This window comes from Vitis riparia, chromosome 14, assembly GCF_004353265.1.
Source record: "Vitis riparia cultivar Riparia Gloire de Montpellier isolate 1030 chromosome 14, EGFV_Vit.rip_1.0, whole genome shotgun sequence".
NCBI lineage: Eukaryota > Viridiplantae > Streptophyta > Magnoliopsida > Vitales > Vitaceae > Vitis > Vitis riparia.
This window is the reverse complement of record NC_048444.1, coordinates 21,821,854-21,835,394: the sequence shown is the minus strand read 5'-3', so window position 1 is coordinate 21,835,394 and position 13,541 is coordinate 21,821,854. Positions and strand designations below refer to the sequence as shown.

Genomic DNA, 13,541 nt, shown 5'->3' with positions numbered 1-13,541 from the left:
TTGAGAAACTACCATTCTTTGTAACCAGCCACACCATAATACCCTCAGTACCCACAGTAATGGAGTACTCATACAACCTCCCAAAAAAGACTTCAACCTCTTCTAATTCCCAATCATGCAATTGCCTCCCAAATTTAGGATTCCAACTACCATTGTCCTAAACATTTACCACCTAGGCATTTTTTGAAGAGGCTATAGAAAAGAGTTTCGGGAAAGACTCCCTCAAAGGTGTGTCCCCGCACCATTTCTCCTTCCAAAATTTCACCCTGTTCCCGTATCTCCATATCCCTCTCTCACCTCTTTAGTGCACCACCCCCCTCCTATTTGCCCATACTTGCCTACAATTATCTGTTTCCAAAGGGGGTTCCTTTCACTCGCGAATCTCTAAGATCATATCCCTAAAAGAGCCTTATTAAGGATGGATAAATTTCTAATGCTCAGGCCCTTTTTGTTTTCCCAAGCACATTGTAACCCAGTTAACTAGATTCAACTTTTGGTCCAAGGCCCCCCCTCCCCAAAGAAAGTCCTTTTGAATCTTTTCCAATCTAATAGCTACCCTCCTAGAGATGACAAAAAGGAACATGAAATAAATTGGCAAGTTTGATAGGGTGCTTTTTATTATAGTAAGTCTTTCACCTTTCGAGAGGTATTGTCTCTTCCACGAAACAAGTCTTTTATGGAATCTTTTTTCCACCCCTTCCCAAATCCTGGATGACTTGTTCCCAAGGGAAGGCCTAAGTAAGTGGTTGGGAGAACACCCACCTTTTTATTTTTATTTTTTTATTTTTGGATAATCGAGGAACCTTCCATAGCCAAACCCTTAGGACTCTCCATGGGGACCCAAATCACAAGGTCTTGACCACCCCATAACAATGAGCACTAGGTAAAGTCAGGGTATCATCAGTGGTAGGATTCGAACCCAACACCACGTGCCATTTACTGGGACCACACTTCCCAGTGTTTGCCCTGACCAACTGGACTACCTTAGCGGGTGGGAAGAGCACCCACCTTGCACCTTAGAACCCTTGCAAGATCCTCCAAGTTTGGAACATCCCCACTAGGGATCATCTCACTTTTCTCCATGTTGATCCTTAGCCTTGATAAAACCTCAAATCACATAAAAGCCCATCCCAGGTACTCTAGGTTCTCTTTACTAGCATCACAAAAAACAAGGGTGGTGTTAGCAAATAAAAAAAAGGGAAGATCTCCACCCATGCACCCTCTCTTTTCCCAATTAAGAAGCCTTAAAAAAACCTCCTCTTAGCGCCTATAAAAAGGTGCACAAAGGTATACACAATGTATACAAATGAGCCAATAGGCAAACAATGCTAAAGAAAAACAAAAAACTTCTTTGCATCTCTTAAAGCTTAACTAATTATAGAAGTCTAATAGGGACAAATAGGTATCACCTATGTACATTCTAACCCCCTCTTAAAATATCTATATATATATATATGAAAGTTTGCTTGATTACTTGATCCCCTTTTTCAATGTTTTCAAAAGCTCTCCTATTTATTTCTTTCCAAATTGTCCAAAATAAACACAAGGGGTAGCTCTCCAAGCTTTCTTCTTTTTCTTCCTAACACATGATCCATTCCAACTTAAAAAGGCCTCTCTTGTAGCAGAGTGCATCACCCATTTATCTTAAATAGAGCATAAATAAGATGCCACAACATGTTTGTTTTCAAACTGTGAAGGAGGATATGATCAATTTTTTTTTTTTTCTGTTACGTTTGCACAAATAACATCTATTTAGAATTGTCCATTCCCTTCTTTTAAGGTGGCTAATGTTGAAATCCTCCCCCAAGTAGCTTCCTATGTGAAGAAACTCACCCTCATGGGGACCCACGAATTCGAAACCAAGCTTATAGGGAATGCTTCAAAATTTACAGTTGAAAAGGAGGAATAAAGAAACTTAATTGAGAAATTGCCACTTCTTGTGTGCTACCAAATCTTCTTATTCTTTATACCACTACTAATCGACTGCAGTTGAGCTTTCATGAAAAAGTCTTCCACCTCATCTATTTCCTAGTCGCAAATCTATCTTGTTAATCTAGGGTTTCAACACCCACCACCCTCTCCAATTTGATCCCACATCTTGACTATCCATGCATTTTTAGTGGGGGCTATTGAGAATAGTGTAAGGAAAGCCTCACCTAAGGGCTTAGTCCCACACCACCGGTTCATCTAAAACATACTCTATGCCTATTTCCCACTTTGCAAGTGATTTTTCTTTTGAAATCTTTGTAAGTCTTTAGCACCCCCTTTTTGGAACTAACACTTGAAGGTTGCATTTAGACTTATTTGAAAAGTGCCCAGCTCATAGAACTTCCTAAAAAAGTCCATTTGTCCACTTTTCACAAAGTCCCAATTGAATTACCAGAAGGCTATAGAGAAGCCATCTGGCCTAGGGGCCTACTCAAACTAAAGAGGCTAAAAATACTTCCTCCTTTTAGAAAAGGAGCCTCCAAATGCCCTGAATGTTCTTGATCCAAAATTTCAAAAATCATTTCACTAATACTTGGTCTCTAGTCCCCTGATTCAAAAAGAAGGCATTAAAAAACATTAGCCATCCCCTCCTTTATGTTTGCTTCCTCTGACAAAGTAACACTATTTACCCTAACTTTATTCAAATAATTCCTTCATTGAATGTCTTATGGAAAAACTTTATGTTCTTATCTCCCTCTTTAAGCAATAATTCACAAGACTTTTGTCTATGCAAATTTTTTTCAATTTCTGCCCACTTGCAATACTTCCCCATTGCCAAATTGTTTCTCTTTCCTTTGCATCCCAAAAACCGGTTTGATTCAAGGCAGCATCTTTGTTGGTGGCAATGTTCCTAAAAACATCTTTATTCCAAATTTTAGTATCATGCTTTGGAGCTTTGAGCTTGATTGCCAAGATGTGGCTATACGAACCCCTAATAGCGTAGCTCGTTCACTAGCTTCTAATAAGTTCCTTGAACCCTTCTTCTTTTAGTTACATACTTTCAAACCTAAATGGTGTTTTACCCCTCCTCATCACTTTATCCAATAAAATGGGAGTGTGATTTGAGACCAGTCTTGGCAAAACACATTGGGTCAGGACACTGAAGTGATTTTCCTATTGTTCAGAAACCAAGAAGCGATCCAGCCTAGAAGAAGACTGGTTATTTGACTTACCTCTCCTAGTAAAAGTATCACCTGCCAGGGGGAGGTCCCTCAAGTGAAGCTCCTCAATTAAGACTGAGAAATGTCACATTGCTGCTGAACTTCTTAGGCAGTTCCTCATTTGCTACTATGTTGAAATCACCACCAATATACCATGGGTCATTCCAAGGCCCTCTAATATCATACATTTCTGTCCAAAAATCCTCTCTTTCCCCACTTTGAACCAGCCCATGCATTCCTGAAAATATCTAGATCAAGCTTTCTTCACTGTTTTGAACCTCCAACAGATAGAGTAAGCCCCTAGCTCCATATCGACTAACTCCCAACACTTCGTTGTTGTAAATAACCAGGATCCCCCCTGCTTGACATTTAGTATCCATGACACCCCAACTTAAGAATCTACCTACTCACACACTCTTCACCACCTGAACAGCCATGTGCTGGACCTTAGTTTCTTGAAGGCGCACATGGTCTACCCTTTGAGATCTGATAAGAGATTTAATAACTTTCTGCTTATCCCCCTCATTTATTCCCTAACATTCCAAGAAAGAATGCAGTGCTTCATCAACAAAACTTGGATAACTCCCAATTCCCTCTCCCACTTCTTGCCCCTTTGCTTGTAGCAGAGGAATGATTGATGGAGCACTCCAAATTTTGCAAGTCTCTCTCAAATCCAGACCCGACACCTGACCCTTTTTTTTAATTCCTAGACTAAAGGTATTCTCTTATTCTTGTAAGTTTATCAGAAAAGTTGTCTTTCTCCTTTTTTGATCAGATTTTGTATATTTTCGAAGGATTTCTCATCCTTCATTTGTACTTAAAAATTCATATCAATAAATTAGTTTGTTTCTGATAAAAGAAAAATTATAATTCAAAACAGGTGCTGAAGGCTTGTATTTGTATTTCCGTTTAGTTTACGTTTGAAAAGTAGTTGCTTTTTCACTTTGTTCTGGGTCTCCAAATCCTTGATTTATCTACATACCTGCCTGCACATGATAGATACTCGGAGTAGTGGTTTTCTCCTAATTGAATAATATTAAATTAGTCATGAATATTCTTTTCAGGTGAAATTGGGGGAGCCTGGATACAAAGAAAGATATTATACTGAAAAATTTAATTTATCCAATCCAGAGGAGATTGATAAAGTTAGGAAAGAAATAGTAAGTTCTATCTTTTCCCTGTAGTGAATTTAAGTTATTGATTTATTTTGAATTTAAGTTATCAATTTTTTTTTTTTTTTGGTGAATTTGAGATGTTTGTGTTTAAGATCTGCAGTTGCTATAATCATGGTGTGCTGTTTTATTGGAAATTTCATGATAGTTACCCCTTTTAAGAATTGTGGGAATAGGCTATAATTTTAATGGAGTTATTTAAGGAATTTTTTCAAGAAATAATTTGGAACCTGTCAATGATGGACAGTTGTGGATTTGGAATTAGTTGTGTTTAGCATTTTTTGTTTTTATAATTAACATATGCTAGTAGACTAAGTTGAATGTCTAGTGGAGAATGACTTAGTAGATGTTTACTAAGAACGGGCTGCATATAATGTTGGGATATTGATGCTCTGATTAGGAGTTCACACTGCTGGGTTATCATGACTTCATTTGTCATGCTTGAACCATTTTTGGTGATGGATTGAAGATCAGTTTTCAGGAGGAATTATTGTATGGTGACCAATTGCTTTCTTAATAATGTTCTCTTCTTTATCACCTTAAACCTGATCCTACTCCTGAAGGTCTTCCACCCACTTTTGATTACCTTCCACACTCCCACGCCATACCTTTCTCTGACAACTCTAGTGCACCATCTTCCCTCTTCCTCATCATATTTCCTTTAGACAAATACTAACTTGTCCATGAGCCTAGCCTTTTGAGGAATATCTTCTCTACTACATCTCACATCATAGAAGATTTGAATGAAGCACCCAAAGGAAGACCAAGATGGATGGGGGTTAGCCCCCTGAGGTTTGGGTCCCCATGGAGAGTCCTAAAGGCTTGGCCATGGAAGGTTCCTCAGTTATCAAAAAAAAAAAACAAAATCTCCCTGCACAAGAGGAGAAGAGGGAGTCCCACCACTCTAACCACACTTCCTTTGTGTGGACTTCTTTTCGGTAGTAGCCTACCTCAGGGTTCCACCTTTCCAATTTTAACACCTTATCCTTAAACCTTCAAACACCCATTAGAGTACTCTCTTCGCATTAGAAAAACCTTAAAATTGAACTACAAGAAAGCTCTCCCTAACTGAGAGATCTTCACTTCCCCTGTCAAAGGCCAATTAAAGGTCACCCAGCTGTATAAAGTGCTTATACCTGGGCCAGGGGAAGATCACTTACCCCACCATCCAATCAAACAATGCTTCAACTTATCCTTTCTTTTTTGAACCTCTTCATTCCCCACCTGAATCCAGATTGCATCACCCAACCTACCATGAGCCTTCTTGACAGCCTCAGCCTACGAACCTTTTGTCCCCTCCTTCGAGCTACCCTCGTCATCCACAATCCTAGGGGTGACCGAGAGGGGAGATGAACTTGCCATAGAAAGAGAACCAACACCAAGGTGGCGAAGCTTCTCGGCCAGCACAGACCACCCCATAGCTAGACTCCTTCCCTCAGGAAAATACAGAGAAAATATCTTGGCCTCCACTGAATTCACCACAAAAAGAATGAATCTGCCTGCCCTGTTTGAACGACGCTCCAACCTAAACTCTCTACCATTTTCCCCCCCAGACTTTGCTACACCGCTTCCCATCTTCATCCCTGCAACAAATAATTATAGATTTATAAAATTAAATTTTTACAAATATATACTTAATTAAAACATTAAAAATTAATCTCCTCCATTTGAAAAACAACATGCATCTATTTTTAAATACTTTCATCACTTTTAAAAGCAAAGCTTTGCAATGTAAACATATTTATTTACAGTTGATTTCCAATTTTCTTATTCATGCATGCAAATAATAAATTGGCCAAAATTTCAGTAGCATTTTTTCTATTTTATGATATTTGACAAAATATCCAAATATAATCTTTTGCAATTAATTAATAAGCATAAAAAAAAACAATAGTCCACCAAAAACTCTCGATAATATGTTTATTAATGGAATCAACGCTAAAAAAAATCAATACTCTAAGTATTATGACACCAACTCTACAATTAACATGAATAAAAGGTGATAGATAACATTCAAATGAATTATGGAGTTCATGATGAGGATTTCTTAGAGATAACATATACATTATTTACTTAGGAAAAACAAGAATAAGAAGAAGAAAGATGATAAATAACAAGGAACAAATGACGATGCTATATCCATAACAATCCTTCTCAAAATCAATGTTGAACATTAACCCCCTCCTGTTCTAATCATTCATTTTCGTTTGCTGCTTCATTCTCCATTGAGTCATGTATAGAATCTGTTTGCAAGAAGTAATGGTCTCAGTAATACAAGACCTTGACTATAATCTTATAGAGACTAGTCACTAAATCAATGGATCTAAAATTTGAAGTTCTTGTAGTTTCACTCCTCTTAGGCACCAAAGGAACAGATACGGCATTAGTACTCTTATTAATAACCCTACTGTTGTAAAATTTTGAAAAAACCTTTTAATAGATCCTCCTTAATAGTCTCCAAGAATCTTAGCACTAAACTAAGGAGGAACCATTGGGGTCAGAAGCCTTTTCCTAAATCCAGGTGAAAAGCAGCTGCATGAATTTCCTCCATAGTGAAGGGCACTCCAACCACCTAGTGCACTCCATTGAGATTGGAGACCAATCCAGCATTTGCCCTGAAGTCTCCCATAGAAACTCAAGATCTCCCATGAGAGATATTGTCTTGTTTATCAAGCACTCGAGACTGAACTTGGTGATCTCTTCATCCTATGAGTCAGTGAACTGAAATCTGCTCACGTCAGCTACAGAATCCAATGGCCTTTCATATTTATTATAATCTTGTCTTGGTGAAACAATGTTTCGTTTTTACTAGAAAATTTGTTTCCTTTGTTAGTTCTTCAACTTTTTATTTTTTATTTTTAATTTATTAATGATTTTTTTTCTTTTTTTTTTTGGGTTTATCAGCATATATGAATGGGTTCCTGCCTTCTAGTCTCTAAGTTAGTTTTTAATGACATTGCTTCTGATTGTAATTGGATGAACTTCTTACCTATTGGACAGGTAGTCATTGAGTTGCAGTGTTTTTCTTCTAATGCAACCTAGTATTCCAATCTAAATCAAGTCAAGACATTGCAATCCTCTTGTGCTTGTGAAATTTGTTAATGCGGGAATGTGGTGCCCTTTCGACATAAACTTCTTTATCCATTTGAGGATGAATCTCTTTTGTTTACCACCAAGATTATTGGCATCTTATTTAAGGTTATTGTTCATAGTATAATCCTCACTTCATTATATGAAAAAGTTTCCTAATTCTCCAATCAATATACCCTTTTTCCTTCTTTAATGATTGTCTAATTTTATGTATTTTAAGAAGAATTTATTTATTTTTTTAATTTTTAATTTTTATTTTGGGTTTTGATGAATCAAGTATCCAAATTAATGAAACATCATATTACAGTCCATAAGATCCCTACACTATTTTTTTTTTTTTTTTATATAGTATAAATAAAACACCAAAAAGGGAACACCAAAGTACACAGTAGTTGCCATAAGGCTATAAGATCCCTTCAATATGGAGGGTACCTTTGATGAATCAAGTTGGCTTTTAGGTTTTTAAGACTCTTTTTGGCACCTGTTTTTGAAAACGGTTTTTTGTTTTGTAGAACCAAAAAACAAGAAAAAACATTTGATAATTAAAAATCTGCTTTCTGTTTTCTGTTTTTAAAAACATAAAATAAAGTGTTTTAAGAGAACATTTTTTAGTTGTTTTCACTTGTTTTTTGAGGATTGTTTTAAAAATAATTATACAAACATGGAAAATGATTAAAAATAAAACATTAGATATAAAAATTATTTTAAGAATATATTTAAAAACATTAAAAATAGGTTAAAAACGTTTTAAGTTTCCAAACAGACTTTTGTTCTAAAAACATTAGAGAACGGTTTTCAAACTAAAAAATTGTTTTTCAAAATTTGAAAACAGTTATCAAAGAGGGTTTAAGTATTTGGAAGATTGGTGTTGGGTTTGCAAATTGTGTTTTGGTTATGTTGTTAATAATAGTTGCAGTTTTGTACTTAATGACAGAAGTTCATTTATATATATTGAGATAAAATTTTACTGCACTGCGTTTTGCTATAATTAATGATTCCTTGATGCAAGTTTTCATTTTCTTCCCAATCAAGTGTCAGATTTTATAATATATGAAGACTGTAGCTACAGTTCATAAGTCTGTATGCAATAGCATAGTTAATGCAACATGTCTTTGCAGGTTATGAAGTACGTTGAAGGTTTATGTTGGGTTTGCCGGTATTACTACCAAGGTGTTTGTTCTTGGCAATGGTTAGTTTGTTCCTTATTGATAGTATTTCCATTTTCTTGCTAAATGTTGTGTCAATGTTAATTTACTTGTATGTGCTTATACATGTGACTTTACTACTTTACAAAAAGCTAAACCCTCTTAAAATACACCTAATTTAGTACTTAAAAACTGAAGAGGGCATTTTTGTAATTAATGGCAATTTCACAAACAACCTTTTGGGGACTTAGGAGAATTATCTAGGACCTTGCCAGGAATTTGCAAAGTTTGTCATCCTTTTGGGTCTTATCATGCACTTGTAACCTTTTTAGAGATTTTTCCTTTTTTTTGTTCCCATCTCACACTATAGAACAGTATTGTCGGTCACCACAATGATTTTTAAAACTTACTTCTCTTTGCTGCATGTTTCAGGTATTATCCATTCCACTATGCTCCTTTTGCTTCTGATCTTAAAGATCTTGTTGATTTGGAGATTACATTTTTCTTGGGAGAGCCATTTAAGCCATTTGATCAGCTCATGGGAACTCTACCAGCTGCAAGGTTTTTTAGTTTTTTTTTTTTTTCAATAATTATTTTGCTTATTTTCATATCTACAATTTGAATTTATTGAAGATGGAAAATCCATTACCCTCCCTATTGGTTATTTTTCTTTATGCTGCCTACTGATGTTTGAGGCTTAACTCTTTTATGTTGCAGTGCAAGTTCTCTTCCTGAAAATTACAGGAAATTGATGACTGATCAATCATCACCTATCCTTGACTTCTATCCTTCTGGTAAATTGATTGACTGTTTCAGTTCACTTTGATTTTCCAAAATCTTTTCTCCTTTTCAGTGTTTCTTGGGTTTCTCTCTGGACAGATATTGAAATTGACATGAATGGCAAGCGCTATGCATGGCAGGTATAGGCTTCCCTATCATTACCATTGTCTCTCTGGATCCTTACTTTACAAGGTAATGGAAGTGATCTTCATTTTTTTCCCCTGTGCATTTGGAATTTCAGGGTGTTGCCAAGTTGCCATTCATTGATGAGGAGAAATTACTTGCTGAAACAAAGAAGCTAGAAGTCACTTTAACGGTTTGAAATATTTTATTGCTTTTACTGTGTTTTATGCTTAAAGAATACATGACTAGATATGCATCAACATCTTCTTAGGTTGAACCTTCTCTGAGAGGTAATGAGTTTTTAAGAACAGATAAGCCTACTAATTCAAACTAACAATGGGCTTGACCAAGATAAAACCTTTAGGTAATATAAATAAAAAAATGAATTAAAATAAGAAGGGAGGCCACTAGAAGAGCAGAAAACTTGATGGAACAACCTTGAGGTGGTTGTCTACAATCAAACAAGGTGGGCTAGAGCTTCACTTTTTTAGGATAAGGATTTAAATTTATTGTGTGGGGAAAAATGAATTAAATGTAAGGAAAGGAAGAGAAAAATAAAGAAGAAATGAAAAGTTGAGGGTCCTCATTAAGGCCTTTTAAGAGTCTTACCTAGAAGAAGAATAATGAAGTCTCACTAGTGGAAAAGAAATTGTAAGGATTGCAGAAAAACTCATATCACTCATTATCCATTCATTGAAAAAAAAAAACTGATCTTTATATTTAATAAAACTTTTAATTCCTTCTAAAATTATTGAACCTTCCACTTAGAAGAAAATAGAAACTTCTTGGAAACTAGAAATCTTTTTTAGAAAGTAGAAACTTTTAGAAAACAATTTTTCTTTTTTTTTATCAGAAACAAAGATGTATTTATTATGGATAAAAAGAACATGATAAGAATGAGGGGTCTTCCCCACAAAATGCAAAAGACTAATCAAAGTATGGATAAGCTCCTCTACCATCCAAGGATAAAAATGTTTAGTCCACTTAAGGATATCTATCGATTATGGAATAAGCTCCTCTCATTGTTGTCTAACCCTTTGGATTGCAAAAGAGGCCAACTAATCTGAATAACATTGAGTGGATTGCCATTAAATGCGTTAGTATAAAAGCCCAGAAGGAGTAGAAGTGAAGTAGATACCTCGATATCTTTACTGTCCTCTACTTTTTCTCAAAGATACTAATGTTTCTCTCTCGACACACGATCCAAAGCAATATGAGGCAAACAATTTGCCAAGGAGTCTTGTCTCTAATAGAACTCCTCAAACCCCTATAAGAAATGGTTATCATGTCGTATATGCTTCTAAGCGGAACCCAATCCATCTTGACTAGATTGAATGGATTGTGTCACAACCCTAAAGTTATTAGACAATGTAGAAAAAGATGGTCAATCAATTCTCCACTCCCCATGCATAAGATGTACCAATCAGGACTAAGAGATTCGTAAAGTCTTCTAAACTGTAGCATGTCATTGGTGTTTACTTTCTTGGACGTCACTAACCAAGCAAAGACCTTAACCTTAGATAAGACTTTAGATTTCCAAAAAAAATTGATTGGAGAGAAAGGAATTGGATTTGAACAATTAGACATGGCCAAAAAGAGTGATTTTACTAAGAATAAACTTGTAGAGGATAAAAACTAAGCTCTTGTATATAGGACAGATGGATATAAGTGCACGAGGGTGATTGAGGACATGAGCCTTTCAAGGTTCTCAATTTTCACATTAGTGAGGTTGCAATGAAAGTTAAGGTTCAAAGAAAGAGAAGTAGAAGAAGAGTTACCAAGGATAGTTGAAATGATGAGATTTTTTAATGTGATGACTCTGTAAAGACCTAAAAATTGTGGACACAAAGGTTGATTACCCTTCTACAAATCTTTCCAAAAATGAATATTCTCCCTATCACCCACCACAAAGTGAGTTTGTGAAGTAAAATCCCGAAATACTTGTGCAATGTCCTTTCAAGGACAATGGTGTGACCATCTAACTAGCATGTTGGCGTCCCATCCGTTAGGATGTGCCCATAAATACTCAAAATAACTTGATGCTAAAGGGTAGAACTTTCCCCGAGGAACCCTTAAAGTCACTTTCCTTAGAGAGCATGCTTGATTCCTTAGAGTAGTCCTCCCACACCCTAAGCCTCGAGACTACTTTAGCCTATACACTTTGTCCCAACTGATAAGATGTTTTTTTTTTACCTAGATAAAAATTTATAGAAAACAAAGACAAAGACTTATTAGAAAAATAGAAGCTTTTAGTGGGAGTTCGTTTGTTTTATGTGTATTTTCCTGTAATTTAGTTGTCTTTGGTGGGAGGATTTCTCATCCTTCTTCTTGTACTTCTTTTTTATATTAATATATCTTTGTGGCGTTTCCAATCAAAAAAAAAATAGAAGCTTTTAGAACATGAGGAACTTTTATAAAACAATAGCTTTTAGGAAATGGAGAGTTTAAACCATAGAACTTATTGCAATGTGGAATTTTTAAAGAAAACTCTATAAATTTTAACTAAGACTTAAATAGCCAACTGGCACTAAACTTGAATCTAAATAACTTTAATCAACATAATTTTCTTTTTCTCTCCTTCTCGTTCTTTAATTCATTTTCTTGAATAAACCTTTTGAGTGTAATAATCCAAAATCTTTGATTTAGAAGTTCTTTCTTAAATTATTCTTTACTTGTTATATATATATATTTGATAGGTAAATTTTTGTCCTCATTGGGACTTGAACTTGGAACCTCTCACAAACCCTTCCCATCCCTTTGCCACTTTAGTCAAGTCTTAAGGGCTTTACTTGTTCAATTTTTGCATAATCATTTCCTAAAATGACTATATCATCCACATATACTATCAATATTACTATTTTAAGCTCCTTTTTTTATTGGCTTCCGATAGAATCCATAAGTGTTCAATTCAATACTGAACTTATCAAATTATTCATGAGGAGATTTCTTGAACCTATAGATTGCCTTCTCTAGACGACATACTTGGACTCGGACTCTCTTACCACAATATTGAACTTAACAAAACATTTATGAGGAGATTTCTTGAACCTATAGATTGCCTTCTCTATATGACATACTTGGACTTAGACTCTCCTTAAGCAACAAACCTAAGTGGTTGATCCACTTATACTTCCTCATTTAGGTGTCCACATAAGAAAACATTTTTGACATCCAATTGATTGATCTTCGAATTAAACTTAATGTCTAAAGAAATGAGGATATGAACCTAATTAAAATGAGGAATTGGTGAAAAGGTCTCCTAGTAGTCTACCCCATAGAACTTTTCTTTACTAGGTTTTCTGCTTGCTTGTTTCCTACGTTGCTTCCTTCCATCCAATGTACACACCTTTTTTTTTTTTTTTAAATTCTTTCTTAACCCTGACATGCCCTTTTTTTTTTCTTCCAGCAACGTGCACACAACTACAATGCCTCAATACCATAAATACAAGTATCTAGATCACCCCTCCAAAATCCAGAAATCATGTAATTCTTCCTATTATTTATTTATTTTCTTTTCAATCTAAAGCCTCCACAAACTACTTATTTATTTATTATCTAAATCTAAAATTTCTTTTCTTCCTCTGATTTTTTTTTTCATTTTAAATTTATTTATTTATTTTTTCTATTCCATTGAAATTTTTGAAATTTTCCTATCTTCATCAATAAATCAACCTATACTTGCAATTTTTCAAACATTTTGATTTAAAAGTTAAATAAAAAAACCCTAACCTAGATTTGGATTTTCCAAAAAATATCTAATGTGTTTGAAATTAACTAATGAATCTAAAATATTAATCTAGGGTTTAGAATCTTACCTGGAAAAACCTGAACTTCAACTCTGAATCTCTAACCCTTGAGCCCTACGATCTCCAATTCTCTACTTCTAGGTGATAAGGTTTTCTAAATGAAAAAGACGAGGAAAAGTCCAATTTACACCTAAGATTTTTAATTGTAAAAGGACTCTTTCACTCTTAATGAATTTAATTAATTACTTAATTACTTTATAAATTACTACTTTGCCCCTAGATTAAATTTTGGGGTGTTACAGTTAGGGAGGAGTAAAAGGATTTAACTATAAAGAG

General features: G+C 35.0%; 1 protein-coding gene across 1 annotated transcript in view; it reads left to right on the top strand.

The window, feature by feature from the left end:
• The window catches only part of LOC117930125 (5'-3' exoribonuclease 4), an 81,543-nt gene that overhangs the window by 48,742 nt on the left and 19,260 nt on the right, over positions 1-13,541 (top strand). The window contains exons 12-17 of the mRNA XM_034850597.1: positions 4,214-4,309; positions 8,530-8,600; positions 8,989-9,117; positions 9,274-9,350; positions 9,436-9,476; positions 9,578-9,652. Coding sequence (XP_034706488.1) covers positions 4,214-4,309; positions 8,530-8,600; positions 8,989-9,117; positions 9,274-9,350; positions 9,436-9,476; positions 9,578-9,652 — 489 coding nt within the window. The remainder of the gene's footprint in view (positions 1-4,213; positions 4,310-8,529; positions 8,601-8,988; positions 9,118-9,273; positions 9,351-9,435; positions 9,477-9,577; positions 9,653-13,541) is intronic.